Source organism: Notamacropus eugenii, chromosome 5, assembly GCF_028372415.1.
Source record: "Notamacropus eugenii isolate mMacEug1 chromosome 5, mMacEug1.pri_v2, whole genome shotgun sequence".
NCBI lineage: Eukaryota > Metazoa > Chordata > Mammalia > Diprotodontia > Macropodidae > Notamacropus > Notamacropus eugenii.
In genome coordinates this window covers 225,260,119-225,279,631 of record NC_092876.1, presented here as the reverse complement: position 1 = coordinate 225,279,631, position 19,513 = coordinate 225,260,119, and the positions used below count along the sequence as shown (strand labels likewise).

The 19,513-nt window shown below is 38.8% G+C and overlaps 1 protein-coding gene across 6 annotated transcripts in view; it reads left to right on the top strand.

Annotated features, from left to right (window-relative positions):
- Positions 1 to 553: 553 nt before the first annotated feature.
- The window catches only part of COBLL1 (cordon-bleu WH2 repeat protein like 1), a 179,299-nt gene continuing 160,339 nt past the window's right edge, over positions 554 to 19,513 (top strand). Inside the window, exons 1-2 of one of the 6 annotated variants that reach the window (XM_072612175.1) lie at positions 603 to 804; positions 1,694 to 1,811. In XM_072612175.1, the coding sequence (XP_072468276.1) occupies positions 1,741 to 1,811 (71 nt within the window). In that variant the 5' untranslated portion in view covers positions 603 to 804; positions 1,694 to 1,740. Of the gene's footprint in view, positions 805 to 871; positions 950 to 1,693; positions 1,812 to 1,834; positions 2,234 to 19,513 lie in introns of those variants that run through there. The other 5 variants (XM_072612176.1, XM_072612173.1, XM_072612172.1 and 2 more) reach the window with 5 other exon arrangements.

The following is a 19,513-nucleotide window of genomic DNA, read 5'->3' as shown; positions in this document are numbered from 1 at the left end:
TTAAACTGAGGGCTGCTGTCAAATTTCATTGATGAGAGTTAACTTTCACGCCCACCATATTAAAAAATTATATGGCTTAGCTTTTCTATTAAAAAAAGATATCCAGATATGTGTGCTTCTGTCAGCTGTTAAGATTTATTCGTAAAAGGGGCAGTGAAGAGGTAGAAGCAAACGAAAAAACAGTCCTGAATGAAAAAAAAACCTAAGAGCAAAATTCCTAAAAGTTTTTTTAAGATGGTTGAAATTTTCAAGGCAGGATAATTCTTTTGTACTTGGAAGATCTTTCTTTGCATTTTCCCATTAGGTTTATACTTTCCCATCTCTCTCTCGTCCCAGATGTTGAGGCAGGTCCTGCCATCCTGACAAACTGAGGAAGAAACTGGGGATCCACTCCCAATGGGGAGGAACGGGGGAAAGGAAAACCTCTAACACCACTGGAAAAGGTCACACTGACACTCAGCTATGCCGGTCTCAGGCAGTCGGGGCAAAGGACTTCGCCAAAAGCTGGGACACCGGGCAGGAAGGTCAGGAGGCTTGCTACTAAATGACCAGCAGCAGGAGGTGCGCCTGCCTCGTCTTACGTGCGCAGGGCCAGTCTCCTCCTCTCTCTGTCCCTTCCCACCTCTGGCTAGGTCTTCTCTCCCTTCCCACCTGTCGGGTTCCGGGGCTGATAGAGGCTGCTCCGTGACTCCCCCAGCGGTGGGAATGGGAACGCTTCGCCCTGGAGCCGCTCTCCATGAAAGCTTTTCTCCCACCAGACCCCGAAAGGCTTAGAAGCCCCAGGGAGAAGGAAATTCCTCCTCGGTACGCATCCCCACCCGAGCTTGGCTCGCCCTCCCCTTTTCTCTCTCTCCCTCCCTCCCACATTCCCACAGCTGCCCGGGAGACACCCACAGCCAAAAGAGTTGGCGGAGACTTTCCGTGCCCCGAACTTGGGGCATGGGGCAGGGTGGGTGAGCCGGGGAAAGCCAAGGAGCGCGCTGTGCCCACTCCGCGCCTGGGGAAGCCCATCCTGGAGGGTGCGGAAGGGGGGTGGTGGTCATACCCTAGGCAGAAAGCTGGGGCTTTCCCCTCCGAGTCAAGTCTGGGCTGGAGAGCCCAAAGAACAGCCTCGGAGGGGGAGGGGAGGGCCGGGGAGACTGGGAGACGGAGCCTGAGGAAAGAACAGGGCAACCTCTGTCTGTCTTTGAAAAGGCGGCGGGAGCCCTGGGGAAAAGGGACGCGACGACGGCTAGCTCCCCCGCCCCAAAGAGAGAAAAGTGTTATTTATTGATTTGCAGGGTGGCGGAGGGCATGAAGCGCCCGCTCCGGGCAGCGAGGGGGTGCGCACGCCTGACTAACGCCCCGCTCCCGCCGCCGCTCCAGCCGCTGTGCCCGCCTCCCAGCCTGGGCCGCTCGGCAGCCAGCCTCCCCGCGCGCCGCCTGATGGCCACAGGGTAAAGCCCACGAGGTGGGAGGCGCAGCGCCGCCTCCCGCGGCTGCTGGCTCCAGCCTGGGGAACGAGCCTGCCCCCAGTTGCCGCTACCGCTCCTTGCAGTCGGGGCGCTGGGAGCTGCTTTCCCCTGCAGGTGAAAAGGGAGCAGAAAGAAAGGCGGCGGGTGTACGGCCCTGCGGGCGCCCGTGCCCGTCCGCGCGTAAGCCTCGGGCCAGCCTGGGCTGCTTTGACCCAGCTTGCCTTTCCCACTGCCCGCAGCAGCCTGCAGAGTTGGAAGTGGAGCGGGCGCCCCCAGCAGCCGGGCGATGGACGGCCGAGCCCGGAGCGCCGAGGGACCCCCGGCGGCAGCGCCCCAGCCTACCCCCACCTCCTCCGGGTAAGCCCCGACCCGCCCACCCTGCTCGGGGAAGGGCGAGTTCAGAGAGGCCTAACTAAACCCGTTTACCTGCCTAGCCTAACGACCGCCCTACCAGCTGTGCCAGGGTGAGTCACTGGCCAGTCAAGGGACCGACTCAGAGAAGACTTTCTTTTCTTCCTTGTCTCGGTCTCTCTGGATTCTGGCGGGTGGTGGGGTTTTGTAGCTTTTCTTTGTTTTAAACTGGGGCTCCGCTGGTAACTTGAAGCCCGGTTGAATGCCAGGGATTGGGACCGAGGAGTCCGGCGGGTTGTAAAGATCAACAAAGGGCCCTTGTCGGGACTCTGGAGAAACAGCGGGCAATACCTGTAAGAGAGCTCCCGGGAAAAAAAAGTTTCCTTGGCCCGGCCGAGTGGCTCAGGGAGGAGGAGACCCGCGCCAAGGTGACTCTGGGTGGGGGCAAGGGGCTTGGAGCTAGCGTTGGGACGGCTCGGGTATGGCAGCTGCCTGACGGCTTGACAGCTGGGCATTGATTGGGGGTGAGGGGCAGCCTGCTGTTCGTCTCGGGAAAGGTGCAGTGATTTGGGGTTGGGGTGTGGGTGGGTGTAGCGTGCCAACCGGCCTCCTGTGCCAATTAACTAGCTCTTAACGAAGGCTGTTCTTTGGGGCCAGCGGAGTGCAAAGTTAAACGGAAAATACCTATAATTTTCTTTGCATCCACGTGTGCTTGGAGGAGGGATGGGAAGGGGATGGACGTCACATGTTGAGTTAATATTTAGGGAAGAATGTTTTCCTACCAGATATGCAAATGGTGACTGTTCTTAGCATTTGTGCAAATAGACCAGAGAACAGGTAGTTCTACTAGAGATGGCAAGAACTTTCAAATAACGAGAACACTAGTTGAGTCCCTCAAGTAGAATACTACCTGTGCCTACCTAGTGTAGGGCTTTTTAGAAGTTGTTTTCCTTCCTCACCCCACCCTTCACTTTTTTTTTTTCATAACTAGTCTGTTACAGAGAGATGCCTAAAGGAGAATGAGAAAGTGGTGAAAAGAGGGAAGTTACGGAAAATTTATAGTATGAGTCTGGTGAATGAAAGTTGTAGTTTTTTCCCCCCTAATTTAATGGATGCACAAGTCATTTTTCCCTGGAACATGACAGGAGTTTCCTTAGAAGCAAGTCGCAGCATGTTTATTCATCACACTGACCATGTGAACATTGGCAGTTGAATAGGGGAAACATGGAAAATTCTCAAAACAATATGACTAATCTGAAAGATATTTAGTGTGATGCTTACATTGAGGAAATGTGTAGTATGTGAATTAATTATTTCATTTTGCTCTAGATAACTGCCAGATTTTCAAACAGTTGTACTTTCCAGTCTATTCCTTTTCTCCTCCTATTTTTCTGTTCACTTCAGCATTTAAGTGTCTGCTAATATGGATAGATAGGAGCCTTTGAAGATGAACCAGACTAAATCCCTAGGCTTAAGAGTTTACAGTCTAGTTGGGAGGTAAAATATTGACAAATAATTATAATCCAAGGAAGAATATAAGTGCCATATAAGAATTAATAATAACAAGTAGCATTTAATTGGTGTTTTATGGATTTGCAAAAAAAAAAAAAATACACAAACTTCAATTCAGTAATAGCAAAACATTCTACTACATGTTGTTTCTCACCTTTACATCCTGTCCTGTCTTGTCTCCATGCATTTGTTCCTCACATCTGTTTATGGAAATCGTCTTCTATGGCTTCTTCCCAGAACTATTGTTGAACCTTTGCTGTATTTGTCATTAGCATTGTCTCTCTCCTGCTTCCCACACTCAGTAATGCTAATTTGAATCTCTCAAAATTTTTGGCTTCATAGTCTGACTTGGAATTATTTGTCTTCTCCTCATTTCCTCTGTTGTAAACTCCTTGAAATCAGGAACGTGTACCATTTTTTTCATCTTTGTATCTCTGATATCTAGCATACTGCCTTCAATCTAGTAGGTACTTGAGAAATGTTTGCTGCTGAATTATACTAGTGGTAGAGAGTTACATATCACTTCTGAGTTTACAAAGTACTTTTCATACCATAACAGTTATTGTACATAATACAAGTATTATTATATCCATTTTACAGGTGAGAGATCTGAGGCTTAGAAAATTAAGTGATTTGCTCAGAATCATACAGCTAGCAGGAGTGATGGAAATAAACATTTATTAAATACCTACCAACTGCCAGGCACTGTGCTCAGTAGCTCATTTAATAGTTGGGGAAACTGAGGCAATGGTTAAATGACTTGCTCAGAGTTACACAGCTAGTAAGTGTCTGAAGCCAGATTTGAATTCTTTCTGATTCTAGGTCCAATACTATTTATTGACCACTTAGCTACCTAGTAAGTAGCAGAACCAAATTTAATGGTCTTTTCAATATACCAGAGTGCGTAGTATGTGCTGACTTGTGGAGGAGAGGACAAGAAGGAAAAATGACTTTTATTGTTTAGGGGTTAACATTTCAGCAGGGCTAGTAACCATAAATTTTGGCAGAAATGGGTCATTCCATGTGGTGAGAACAAAAGCTACACAGGACAGAAAATGCACAAATTGTTCAGTTTGGTTGCAGAATAGGGTCTGGAGATAAAGTACATTAAGGGCCACACCAGACTGAATATAATCGTAGAAAAATGATTTGACATGTTACATATATATATATGTATATATTATATATATATGAAGAGTAGAGGAAATAAGGTAAAGAAAGTAATTATACTAGACTAATGAAGAAAGTATTAGTTTTTAGTTGTATTTATGCACAAGAAAGGCTTGTTTATTAGCAGCTGGAGTAGTTAACCATTTAAATTCTCCAAAACCTCAATACTTTTATTACCTGAAACTAACAGTTTAGCATAGCATACTGACTGATTTAATCTATATTGGTGACCTAGAAGTGAATGATCATAAATCTTTTTGCGTTTGTTCCCATTTTGCTTTGCAAATTTGCACTCTTTGCACAGAGTAAACCCGTTTTGGAGATTAGAGCAAAGTAAATAGATAGTAATCCCCTAAACTGTATTTTGTCAGAATTGGGGATTGTGCTTCATTTTGATAATTTGTTTCTTAGTGTTGCTCAAGTCCCTTAATTTACTACTTATTATAGTGCCATTAGTTGCGTGGAAGGAGAGCTTATTCCTGAAGTCACCTTCCATACCTTGCTTGCTTCTAATAACTGGTTTTGTTTTTGCTTTACATCCAATCAGTTTTGTGGGTTTTTTGGAGGGGTGCTTTATTCCTAAGGAAGATTTAACATTTCTGACATTGGAAGAAATGTATTTTCTGTAGAATTAAGAACCTCTAATATTTTGTTTCTAAATTACTTTTTCAAAGGAAACTGTAGTTTTTCTGAAGTTCCAAAACTGAAAAACCTGGTAGACTTTTACTTCTCATCTTACCTTGAATTAGACAGCAGGACTCCTATCTGTCCCATAGTGCTTTACTAGTAGTACTGAGGTCTTCAGAGCTTAGATGGGCTTAGAAACCTAGTGATTTGTTAGATAGATGTCACTAATTGAGATGGTGATAAAGCCTTGGAAGGAAGGTTGAACAACCACCTAGTCACTCTTTTCAGTGGGCAACTGTAGCATACCCTCTCAATACTGTTTTATTTTTATTTTTTAAGAGTGCAGTAAGTGTCCAAAGAATACCTTTAGCTCTACAAGAGCAGCTGTTTGACGTGTTTCTGTAGGTAGCCATGGATTTCAATCAAATATCAAGCACTTACTTAGCCCTTAATATGTGCCAGACACAATGCTAGGAAATGGAATCTAGAGACAAAATGAAACAGGATTTAAAATAATTGTTAATTTTTATGTGGAGTTTAGAGTCTTTGGGGATTTAAATTAATTTAGTGGATTTTTATAAAATTTAAATACACCAATTAAAATTTTCTTTAAAGTAAAACATGTACCACATATGACAGTATATAACCAATTACTGGGACTTAGTGTCATGACTTTAAAATCTTATTTGTAATACGCTTTTTTTTTAAAGTAAAAATTTGGATTACCAGAGAGTGTTGAATTAAATTGCTAATGTAATTCCCACAGACTTCCTACTTGTAAAATGAGTTCGTAGGAAAAATTGTGCAATCCATAAAGTATAACATTTGAATTAGTTATTTCCTCTGAATGAGTTATGGAATAATGAATAACAGTGTTAGGGCTTTTCTTATGTTTGTAGCACCAGGTGTGGTTGATAATGCTGTTTCCTATGTTGATCTGGAAAACATCCTCATTTAAGTAAAATGTTTTATTTAGGTAGTCAACAGAATCTGTTGACCCTATTGTAGCCTGAATAGTCTCTACTGAGCCTGTGAATGTTCTTTGCTCTCAGAAAGTCAGAAAAGGGTAAATGAATAAATTAGTTAAGAAGAGAGAAGCTTAGAAGAATGCTTACTGTTGCACATATTCTTAAAGTACATATGTGCCTTGGTTAAATAAGACATGGCCAAACATATAAACTACATTGTGTAGTGATGAATGAATGAATGAAAAAAGCATTTATTTAGTGTTCACTTAATGCGCTAAATGCTGTCGAGGCAGAGTAGAGACAACCCCTGCTCCCAAGGAGCTCCTATTCTAATAGGAAGAGAGAATGCATGTAGAAGGTTTCACCTATAGGACCGATGGGAAAGCCCAATGATTCTTAGCAAGGTAGTTCAGAGTAAATATTCGTTAGTGTTGATTAAAAATATTTCTGATGTTGAACTATTTGGTGATAAGAACTTTCTTTTTGAGGTTTTCAGCTGTGGTTGCTAAGAAGGGAGGGGCTGCCAAACCTGCAAAGACCATTTGTCAGGTAGTCTCTGCAGGAGTATGCTTTACAAAATGATTTATTGTTGGGTTTTTTAAAATGTGGAATTCTTGGATTTTAAAATGGATTAAAAATAATATTTTGATTAAAAGAAAGATTTATATACATGTTCAAGAGGGCATCAATTACGTAAAACAAGGTATACCGCTATATGGAGGGCTATGTTGAAATCTTTAGGGAAAGATAACCTCTAATCCAGCAAACTGGGTTAGTGACAGTCAGTTCTACCTAGTGTCAGGGGATGGACTAACTGACTTTTCAAGGACGACTGTATATCAGGATACGCTGTATATATACATTGGAAATTTTAAATACTTTTGTGCTGTTTTTTATGAGCTCTGGGAAGTAGCCAAAGATGTATTTTCATTGTTGCTATTGGACTTTTCTGTGGTTTTTTTTAATGGAACTTTTTCGCCCATCTGTTATGCTAAAAACAAACTCTCAGAGTGGGAGAGAAAACTTTCCCATGATTATTTCCCAAGGGTCAAATGTCTGCAGTCTTATATAAGGCCTTCAGCTTATCTAAGGAAAATTAATCCCTTGATAGACTACCAAAGATGAATATGGTTGTTTTGGTAACATTAGGAAAATGCAGAGTGAATTTGATTGCTTTCCATTTCACTCAGAGTAAATGCATAATGCTAGGTTTTGTAAATTTTAAAACCAGATGAACAAATCCTTATTGTTTTCTGGACAAGAATGTGCTATGTAGCCGAGTTGTTTTTCTTTTGACGCAGAACAGCAAGCATATGTAATATTTGTTACTGTAAGACAAATAGAAAATTAATTTAAAAGTACTGTTAGAGCTAAAGGGTGTTTAAAAAATAGAATCTTTAACAATTAGGGGAAAAAGGATCAGTTCATCACCGATCATTTATTAAACACTTGCTGTGTGCCAGGAGGTAGAGATATAAACACTAAAGACACAGATATTTTTATAATGCCAGACAGCATGACTTACCTTGATAGGTGTAGATCATCACATTTGAGTGTCTGCTATGGACCAGTGACTATACTAGGTGATGTGAGTTATAGGTTACCAATTCTCACTTGACCTAGTTAAAGGTTTAAAGAGATGTAGGCCAAGAACTTAGTACCTTATTTAGTTTGGTGTTATTGATTATTAATTTCTTAGCTTTCTGTTCATCAATACTCAAGTAGGGTCTGTTAATGGAACTGTGAATCCAACCTCTTAGTCCACCTCATTAATTCCTACCTTCCTATCTGAGCCTCTGGATTTAATTTAACAATTCAGTAAGTATTTATTAAACACGAACCATTTATATTCTGGATGAAATTGGAACTTTGGTTCTTTGTGTTATGAATAATGACTAATATTTACATAGAGCTTTAAGGTTCGCAGAGTACCTTTGTAAGTGTGCACATCTTATTTGGTCTGCTAAGAAGATAGGTGCTCTTATTTGTTTTACAAGTGAAGAAACTGAGGCTATGAAACTTGGGAGTCTTGCTCAGGAGCAAATAGGTAGTAAGTGTCTGCATCGGGATTTGAACTCAGGTCTTCCTGACCCTGAGTCTGTCCCTCTATTCACTGAACCACCAGCTACATAGAACAGATCTATGTTTAGTCTAGCCTCTGAAATGTTCATTTTGCATAAGACCACTATATGGATAGGGAGAGGACTGGTCTTGTTGTGAAGTGTGGACATTATGGTGTAAATAAGAGACTCTTTTGTACTCTACCTCCTGTATATCACAGACTGGATAGACCCCCACTTAAAGTTTGATCTCTTCCCATTTCCCATTCTTCCTACCCTCTTCCTACTGCTGATTCTGAAGAGATTAGAAATTAGATGAATGCAAGGCAAGGAATGATAGTGGCAGCTGCAGTTTAAGCCACGCCGCCATTATTCCCACTATTTATTGTTGCAGGCGAGTTGAAAAAGCAGTTCATTCCTAGGCTGATGTAAGAGTGGGGGTTATTGCCCCTGGGTTCCTATTCTTTATGTAGGTATTATTCAGCAGCTGATGGCAAGGCCATGACTTCCGGCTCAGAACTGGACATCTTAAGATTCTCTGGATTTTACTCTTCTCCTATGTAGCTTAAAGAGACCATGAAGCTCCATGGGCAGCATCCTTTTCCCACGTCATGGGAGTGTTCTATCTTTTCCTCCTTGAGTGCTCTCCTCCCATCCCCCGCTCCAACTTCATTTTCTGCAGGATACTTGTAGGGCCTTTCAAAGTACCTTGGGCTGTTTCCTCCCTTCATGCCTGTTTGCCTTAGAAATCCTGGGGCTCAGCCCTGCCTGGCATTTCCTACTGGCTCTTTGCTTGTTTCTTGGGCCAAAGCACTGAAGGAAGTTAGGTGCCACCAGTTGCCAGTCCTTGCCTTGTTTCTTGGATTGGCATTATTTATTATCTGTCTTTCCTGGAATTGTCATTTAACCTTTACCTTGTTGAGTGTATGTGGGCAGGACCTCTACATACTAAGTACCTCTCTTGGCTGAAAAATAACTTCTTCTCTCCATCCAAAGCACAGCTCTAATTCTTCTGTTCCATTTCCTGCTTCATGGCATTATATACCTGTGTTTATTGGCGCATTTATATCTGTTTTGATACATATGTAGAATTTTTTTTAAGAGGATCCCTTCCTAGGAATAAGTTGAATACTTTCAGTTAGGAAAAAAAAAATTAATTTGCTTACTTCATTAAGGCCAGCCTTAGAAAGACAGAAACATTTTTATAGACAGTTGTTATTTCAGATGGGAAGAAACTGGCCTCACTTGAATCACTTTCCCTTCTGTGTCTATTTTCCACTCTTGTGCTTTAGTTGGGGAGAGAAAGTAAGTTTGTTTCCTATCCTCTTTTAGACAGAGGTTATAACTTATAGTGAAGAGAGTACTGAATTTGAAATCAGAGTGCCTGCTAGCCCTTACATTTACATTTTGGCTAAGCATGTGTTTACTAATCCATAAAATTATTGGGGTTGAACTGTATAATCTGTAAAATCACTTCCAGGTCTCAGTCAAGGATGCTAATTTTTTTCTGTTATACTAGTCCCTTCTTTATGCTGCTAGTATCTTATCTGGGAGTCTGTGGTATAGTAGAAAAGAACACTAATTTCATGGTTAAAAAAAAAAAAATAAAGACGAGTTTTGACTATTGGCTAAGACATTTATTTGAGGTGTGAGTCTGAACATGTCCCATAACCTCTCTAGACATCATTTGCCTCATCTTTAAAAGTGGGAAGATAATCTAGATTAAAATTCCATGTCTGCTACTTATTGTACATGTAGTCTTGGACAAGTCACTTAACTCCTCTGAGGGTATCTGTAGAATAAGGATTGGATTAAGTGACCACTAAGATCCCTTTCAGCTTTAATTAGTGAATTTATGGTTGGTAGAGTTGTTGTGAGGAAGGTAGGCATTCAGTTGTAAATCTTAGCGTTAGAGAAATGTGAGTTGCCTTTTTAAAAAAAAGTTCTGTAATATATAATCAGTTGTCACATACCTACGATTGTAAATGTTTCATATATGTATGTATGTGTGTTACTCTTACATGTCTTTCCATATTGGAAAAACAGGTATGATTTTTTTCTGCTATGAATAGTATTTAACATTTGACCTGAATTAAGAACATTTACCAAATTAGTGGTTTCCTGGAAAACTTTCTGCTTTGATAAAATTGATATAAAGTGCCAGTCTGATCTGTAATCTATATCAAGTTGCTACAAAGCTTCATCAAACTGTGATTTGATCTGAAGGAAGTGGAACAGATGTTCAGCAGGACAGTCACGGTTAAAATTCTATTGTAATGAGACAAAACTTTATTTAGTATACAAAATAATTCAGTCTCTGTACTAAAAGGATGGAAGATCAATCTTGCTGATGCCAAGAGGAAAGTCATTCAGAACTCTTTGTTTCTAATTAAATCTGTGCTGAAATTGAAACTTCTGAATTTATGTCAAATAAACAAGAATTTATTAAGTACCTGCTACATGCCAGACACTGTACTAAGGGCACGGGATGCAAAGAAAAAAAAAATCCAACCCAATCCAACTGAAAATAGTCTCTGCTCTTAAGTAGTTTACAGAGACAACTTGCAAATGTGTCTCAGATGGAAGGCACTAGCATTAAGGAGGATCAAGGCCCATAATATTTAAATAGATTTCAAGACCTATTCCATTATACGTTGTGAATGACTAGAAACCTTATATATTTGCAATTAAGTTAAGTGTGAGTTTTCTGTTTTCATGAATTTTAAGTATTTTGGCTACTGGTGTGTGTAAAAAGTTAGATGGTGAAATATTGAATTGTACTGAATATAAATCTTGTATTTGTATTGAATATAAATTTGTATTTGTATTGAATATAAATTTTGCCCCAGATACTTACTAGTTGTATGACCCTCAGTTTCCTCACGTGTAAAATGGGAATAATAATATCACCTGCCTCACAAAGTTGTTGGGAGAGTCAGATGAGATCATATATAATAAAGTGAGATCACATATAAAGATATTTACAGGGATTAAGGAGCTAGTAAATGCCGTTGTTCAGTCGTTTCCATTGTGTCCGACTCTTCATGACTACATTTGGAATGTTCTTGGTAAAGATACTAAAGTGGTTTGCCATTTCCTTCTTCAGCTGATTTTACAGATGGGAAAACTGAGGCAAGTAGGGTTAAGTGACTTGCCCAGGAATGCAGCTAAGTATCTGAGATTGAATTTGAACTCAGGAATTCCTGACTCCAGTCCTGGAACTTTATCCACTGTTCCACCTAGTTGCCCAGCTAGTAGATGCTATCAGTTATTATTATCGTTTCAAAGTAATACCTAGTGAAGTTATCTGAAAGCACATAGTAAAACTGTACTAGATTATTGGATATAGATTATTACTGGATAATATGGATTATTACTCTAAATCCATGCTGTTGTTTTCCCCCTACTTCTCCTAGTGTGTTAAAGATACTGCTGTCAGCTGAATTTTTAAATGGATAGAATCGTATTTTTCCACAATGCAGAAAAAGTTCTACTATGTAAAGACTAGCCTTCTAGAAATTTCAGATTTTTTAAATGGCTGTGAAACCCAAGGCATCGAAGCTAAGGACCAAACTAAAGACTTGTAAGAGAAGTTATGGGAAATAGGATAAATAAGAAAGAGAGAAGAGAGCAATGATGGTTCTAACAGAATTTTTGAAAAAGTGATAATAGAGTAGAAGTTGTGAGGTTGAAAGGAAGATACTTGAACAGTGGAGAAAAGAGATAGAAGATAGACTGAATGCTTGTGCGTTCTCCAAGGATAGATAGCAACCTCCACCTCAGTATAATTTGGTAGTTCCATAGGAGCAATAAAATTATGATGGGGAAGGTATATGCAGGTGAGGTAAATTAGATTCGTCAGAGCATTTTTCACAGTTTTTTTCAATGCCTATTGAACAAATGATTCATATATATAAAAGAGGCTCTGCAGTGTAGTGTCTGGAGGCAGCCTGGAATTCAATCAGGTTTTACCTCTGACAGAAGTTCAAGTGGTCCAAACAACTCTGAGCAGACTCTTATCGTTACAGATGAGTTGCTAGTCTACAGAGGGAATTTCCATTCTGTATGCTCCCTTCAGTATCCCAGTGAAATCAAAGGTCTGAACAAAAAAGCCACAGAAAACAATCAAAACCTCAGTGTGCAAGGAGGCATGGTCTGTAGAAGGTGTGTTGGAGGAAAGAAGTTTTACAGTTTGCCCTAGGTGATCAAAAGTTCCAGTTAAATATTTGTATCTTAGCATTATTTTGTGGAGAACGTTGGTAGAGCATTTGTCTGATTATATAATCACTATTTTGATAAGAAAAGCAGTATGGAGGGGTAAGGATAATTTTAAAAATCCTTCAGTTTTTCATTTACCATATTCAATTGTATCTGTTTCCGATTATCTTCCCCATTCCCTTTCCATTGATAGTTTTATTTTTAGGTTAATGTTTAAGCAAGGTTAATCCTTAGAGAAGTATGCAGTCCCAGTTTATTGCTCCAACTATTCAGTTGGTGTGCATGGAACTTTTTCTTGTTCCCCCTCAGTGGCATTTAGTATTGTTAACAATTTGCCAAGGAGAGAGGGAGAGGGAGAGGGAGAGAGAGAGAAAAAATATAAGGGGAGATAAGGAGGAAAAGAGTTGCTAGACTTGTCTGATTATCCTAGCCAGTTTACCCTATAATTTAACCCTTTGTCTGACAGGGACAAAGTACATTCCATTGATGCTTTTAAAGCCCTAGAGACCTTTGGTAGCTGTTTATTTGGTTCCCCTCCAAAAAAAAAGCAGGGAAATTTTTTTTTCATTCTCAAAAGAGAGGGAAAAATAGGATTATGTCAAAACATACATTTTTCATTTCTGATATAAACATATCTCTATTCTATATGCAGCATATGTGTTTTTTCTTTCCTGAGAGTTTCTTGATGTAGTTATTACTTCACACAAAAGGATGGAGATGTGTCAGAATTTCCATGGTGTTTTGAAGAAGACCAACATTGTAACATTTTTCTTCTGCATTAATGGATGTTTTGATATTATAGAAATGATGATATAAAATAATGATTGTATTTGGGGATCAAAGTGAAAAAAACAATCAGGAGGAATGGACATAATCAACAAGAAAAGTCATAATAACAGATTCATTCAAGGCTATCTCCTAAGTCCTTCTCTGGTCATCTTTGTAACTTTTGTGCCTTCAGTTTGAGATACAATCTCTCTGCCACCAAGTTCTGGTATTCTTATGTTTAGTAAACATAAACTTGTCCAAATAATTTTTTGTATTCTTTATTTCCTTTATGTTTATACAGAGGTCATATATAAGAAGAAATGTTTGGATCAAGGTTTGACTTGTTCATAGTAGTCATTTAGTAATGTTGAATGGAATGAATTGGAAAAACAACGTTGTTTATTAAAAGTGATCTAATCTAGTCAGAAATAGCAAGTTTGTCATTAGTTGAGTTTGAATTCATTGTTTTTCAGCTCAGTGAACAAACTGTGAATTTACTTCCTTGCATGTAAGTGGCTTTAGAGATAAATCTGATCTTCAGTAAACTTCAAGACCTTAAACTTCTGGATTGAACTAATTTACAAAAGATGTTTCATTAATTTAATGTGAAAACAGCTATATGCAGCCCTTTAAAAAAAGGCTATAAATATATTCATTTAGGTAACCATTTACTATGACATTATTGCTATGAAACTGGCATATGACACTTATTTAAAAGTTCTAGGGCTTGTAGTTAATCTGAGAATGCTCAATTATGAAATTCCTCCCTTGGTGTAAGATCATTTTACAAGCAATGTTCTTTGCAGGAGTATTTATGAAAGAAATGTGAAATTCATTAGTTGTAAGTGAAAATTCTAGGAATACAATGCTTTTCATTTTATTTGAAGAAAGCAAACTTTGAGTTACATGTAAACTGGTCAATAGCCTCCAAATATTACATATAGTCAGAGCTTGAGTACCTGAACATTTTCAATAGCATGTCATTTGAATTACTGAACAGGTTATGCTTCTGAGGTAGAAAAAGGGAATTAGTCATTGATCTAAGACAGACAGTGTTTGAACAGGCACTGCAGAAGAATTCTTTACGTTTCTGCCAGGACCTTGACATCTAGACTGTTAACACCCTTGCTGTAGTTCAGGTCTCTAATAAGAAGAGGATTTACCTTTTGATAGAAACATTGTGCACTGGAGAGTAGGGCAAAACCACAGAAGTTATTTCTTCTCACTGACAAAAGAAGAGACTTAGTTTTTAGAAATATCTAAAAAGAAACTGTTAGAGTATCAAATAGGTGCTTTAAAGAAGAGTAGAACTGTATACATGCTAATTAGGGAGTGAGACTGTGCTATAATAAATTTCAAATGGGAAATTTATAAAAATGTAATTGTAAATGGATATGTTTTCTTGCCTCAAATTTGAGTTTCTATTTCCATAAGAATAAGATGAAATTCTAATATTAAGAATAATTTCATTGTAATGGTAACTAACTGTAGGAATGGTGGAACTGATTTAGATCACAGCGATTCCAAGAAGTGTTTTAGTCCATTTTGTTGGACTCACTTAAACTTGAAGAGTATCTTATATATAATTTAGCTTAGTGAACCAGTATACTTAATTAATTTGCATTTACAGATATTGATTTTGGTTTTCAGTAAAATTTATTGAACCATAGATCAACAACCATGGAATGTTAAAAATATTTGGAAATTATGATATAGGTCATCTCCATTGAAAAAGGGATGTAATATTCATCAAGGGAAATTTCATGGTTGGAAAATTTGTATAGTAAGGTCAAAGAAAAATGAGAGGATTCTATGTAAATAATAAACAAATCAAGCTTAGATGAGGTCTTTTTTTTTTTACAAGATAAGAGGTCACCATTAAAAGTGTTATTTTCAGAAGAAAGTAGTATTAATTCAGACTACTCTAGAGGGATTTTTAAAAGATATAAATAGTTTATTTTGAATTAATTTTTAATAACATTTTATCATAATCCTAGAATATATAAAATATATATACATAACATAGTAGAATATACATAAACCTAGCATATACAAGTTCAAAGAATGGGGGAGAAATAGGTCTCCTTACTCTAGTTACATGTGAAAATAGATGGGAACCAAGGTTATTATATCTTCTCAGTAAGCCACAGTGTGCCAACTGCAACAAACTGTTTCTGAATGCAAAATATTAATTAACCTTAATGAAAATTATATGGCCTTTTAAAGAATAAAAATGGGCCCTAAGAATCCAGAATAGGATACAGGGTCTGTTTAATTACAATAAAAAAATAGCCATCTCTCTTTGTAAGGCTTTACAAAATGCTTTACCTTTTGTGTACCTAATTTTCTCACCTGTGAAATGGCTATAATGCTACATTTCCCTTTTTTTTTTTTTTTTTTGGCTCATGGAGACAAACATATAATGCAGAGAAAGCAGTTTACAATGTCAAACTACACTTCAGATTCAAGGAAGTCATGTCTGAGTTCTGTGTGACTCTCAGAATCACCTTTTGAGAAGATGCAGAAACTATTCCTTTGCTCAGTAAAGGGTATTTTGTGATTGGAACAACAAAGTTAGTAGAATTCTCTGCCCTATAAAGTTTTGACCTAGACCCAAGTAATTATAAGCCAACTACTTTTTCAAATATAGTGACTTGATTTTACCTGAATCTGAGAAGCTTGGCTGTGTAACGAGTCTTTGTCACTGTCCATTAAGGTATGAGGGGTAAGGATACTTAGGGATCCCAGACCATTGAATCACTGTACTTTGGATCCATATTTTGTAAAAGGGGTCTTCTGGGACCAAAATTAGTTGTCAAGGTCTTTACTATATTGTAATGAGTAGTCCAGTATACACATTGGCCTGCAGCTTGTCTGTAGTCAATTATTGAAAAAAATAATATATGACTTGCGGAAATTCCATTTATTCTAGGAATATAATTGCTTTTCTTGGAGTAGAAATAGTATTGTTTCCCTAAAAAGAGATCTTTGAATAACTTCCAAACACACACACACACACACACACACACACGCACGCACGCACGCACACACTCACTCACCCCTTGTTCTGTTAGAATAAGGAAAGTCATGATCTCAAAATTTCCAAAATGTCTTTGATAATAGGTTTAATCTCTGCATCCTATCTTGTTTGAGTAACATTTTGGCTGAACTTTGAGCCACATGATTGCAGAACAAATCCCCTAATACTTCCCCAAAAGAAAAGAGAGTAGAATATACAAACCATAAACCTATATTCATTGATTTTTTTTAACTGAAACTGAAATCCAAAGAGATTAAGTGGCGGAATTAAATTTGGATCCCGGTTCCTTGAATTCAAACCTAGGTTTCACTTTGATTTCTGGAAAATTTTCTGGAACATAACAGTGAAGAAAAGGAAAAATAAAATATGGGAAAAAATGAAGTGGTAATCACAAAGAGCCAACGTAGAAACAGATCATGCCAGAATAATCCTATTTGCTTCTGACTGATGCTTTAGATATTTTGTCTTAGATGAATACTTTTAGAGACTTGTTAAATATACTTCGTTTACTGCTCCTCAACTAAGAACCTTTCCCCTTATTTCTCTGAAAAAAATTGAGGCCATATATTGAGAGCTTCCTCTTCTCCCCTTCTACTCAGCTTACATCTCTCAGATGCCTTCTGTCACTCTTCTTTTTAACTCCCATGTCACATGAAGTGGCTTTTTTTTCCTTGTCAAGGCAAAAGCCTTCTACTTCCATTCCAACCCATTTTCTCCTGCCTATTACCACCTCTGTCATCGTGACTCATTTATTTTCAGTCTCTTCTCATATACCAGTTGCTTCTCTTCTGCGTACAAACATGTCCTTGTCTTCCCATCTTCAAAAACCCTCTCTTGATCCATCCCCAATAAGTCATCTCATGTCTCTCCTCTGTTTGTAACAAAACTCCTTGACAAGTCTATCTACTATAGGGTGTTCCATTTCCTTTACTGTCACTCACATCTTAACTCTACTACCAGGTTTCTAACTTCATCATTCAACCAAAACTGCTCTTTCCAAAGTTACTAATAATCTCTTTATTGTTAAATCTAATGACCCTTTCTCAATCCTCATCCGACACTATTGACCATAATTTTCTCTTAGATAGAAATATCTAGGGTTTCATGACATTACCCATTCCTGGGTTCTCTTCCTACCTATCTGATGCTTCTCAGTGGTTTTTTTTTTTTTTTTGTCTAAATCTCCATCCAGGCCACAGTCCCATAATCTTGGGTGTTCCACAAGACTCTGTCCTTGGTCTTCTCTTCTTTTTAATACTCTTTCCCTTGGTGGTCTTGTCAGCTCCCATGAATTCAATTATCTGTATACTGATCTTTCTCAAATGTCCATCCTCTCAACTGAACTTCATCATGCATCTCCAGTTACCTTTCAGAAATATTGCACTGATATCCAGTAATCCTCTTAAAATCACCATGTTCAAAACGGAACTTAACTATTTTTCTCCCTAATGTGACTTCTGCCTAAATTTAATACTTGTGCCCCAGTAGTATTTTCCCTTCATGGAATCACAGAATTTGAGCATGGAAGGGCCTGACTCTGTGGCTACTGAGTACCTATTCCTGAAAGGAATCATTACTTTTCTATACCCAGAAGGTAAGTCATCTTGTGCTTTAAGACCTCCAAGCATCAGGAAACCACTGTTGCCCGAGACAATTCATTCCATTTTGGGGTAGCTCTAATTATCAGGAAGTTTTTTCCTGATATCTAACCTTAATTTACATCTTTGCATCTTGTTCCTACACAGAACAAATCTAATCCTTCCTTTAATTTTTGGTTTCCCAAGCTAAACATGCCCAGTTGCTGCAACTGATTCTCCCATGACATGGTCTCAAGACCCTTTGCTGTCTTCATTGTCCTCCTCTTGACCCTCCAGTTTATCAGTGTCCTTTTTCAGTTGAGGTGCCTAGACTTGAATGCAGTGTGATGACACCTTATCCCTGGATGCCCTTTCCTCTCTTGATGCACCCTCATGATCGTGTGACAATTGTTGCTTCCATATTACACTGCTGACTTGTTAAACTCTCAACATAATTAAACCCTCAAATCTTTCCCCCCCTCAGAACAACGGCTGTCTAACCTTGCCTCCCCCATACTGTATTAGCAAAGATTTTCTGTACTCAAGTGTCAGATAGCATTATTTATTCCTATTTAATTTCATCTTTTGAGATTCAACCCAGTGATTCAGGGGTGGGGAACCTGCGGTCTTGAGGCCACATTGTGGCCTTTTAACTGAGTCCAAGTTTTACAGAACAAATCTTTTTTATTAAGAGGATTTGTTCTGTGGAGTTTAGAGTCAGTCCAAGGGCTGTACTTGAGGACCTAGAAGGCCACATGTGGCCTCGAGGCTGCAGGTTTCCCACCCCTGATAGACTGTAGATTCTTTTAGATACTGACAGCCATTTTAAGTGTTAGCTGTCCTTCCCAGCCTATGACATTTGCAGATGTGATGAATATGCCATCTCTGCCTTGATGAGGTCATTGTAGATTCTTTTAGATACTGACAGCCATTTTAAGTGTTAGCTGTCCTTCCCAGCCTATGACATTTGCAGATGTGATGAATATGCCATCTCTGCCTTGATGAGGTCATTGATAAAAATGTTGAACAAGCACATGGCCATTCATAGATCCCTGGGGTATTCACTGCTATCCTCCTGCAACATTGATATCAAGCTATTAAGGAGGAAAGGGAATAAGCATCTTTGTAATGCCTACTATGTGCGAGGCATTGTAATGCCTACTGTGTGCGAGGCATTGTGTTAGGTGCTTTACAAATGTTAACTTCAGTGATCCTCACAGCATCTTTGTAATGCCTACTCTGTGCGAGGCATTGTAATGCCTACTCTGTGCGAGGCATTGTGTTAGGTGCTTTACAAATGTTAACTTCAGTGATCCTCACAGCATGTTTGTAATGCCTACTGTGTGCGAGGCATTGTGTTAGGTGCTTTACAAACGTTAACTTCAGTGATCCTCACCGCATCTTTGTGAGGTACTGTTAATATTTACATTTTATAGCTGAAAACAACTGAGGCGATTAGAGGTTAAATGACTTGCATAGGATCACATAGTATTAAGTGCCTGGGGTCAGCTTTGAACGCAGGTCTTCCAGATTCTAGGCCCAGTGCTCTAGTCATTGCACATTCTTGGAATCTGGCTCTCTAGTCACTTCTGAACCCACCTAACTGTATTAATGTTTAGTCTTCTCTGCCTGGTAAGGAAGAGATACTTAATAAAGAACTTTGTTAAAATTTAGCTAAAATATAGGGTGTCCCCAAAACTTCAATGTAATTTTAAGTTTTAGTAGTTTGAAAACTACACCAAGACTTTTGGGACACCTGGTATATCCA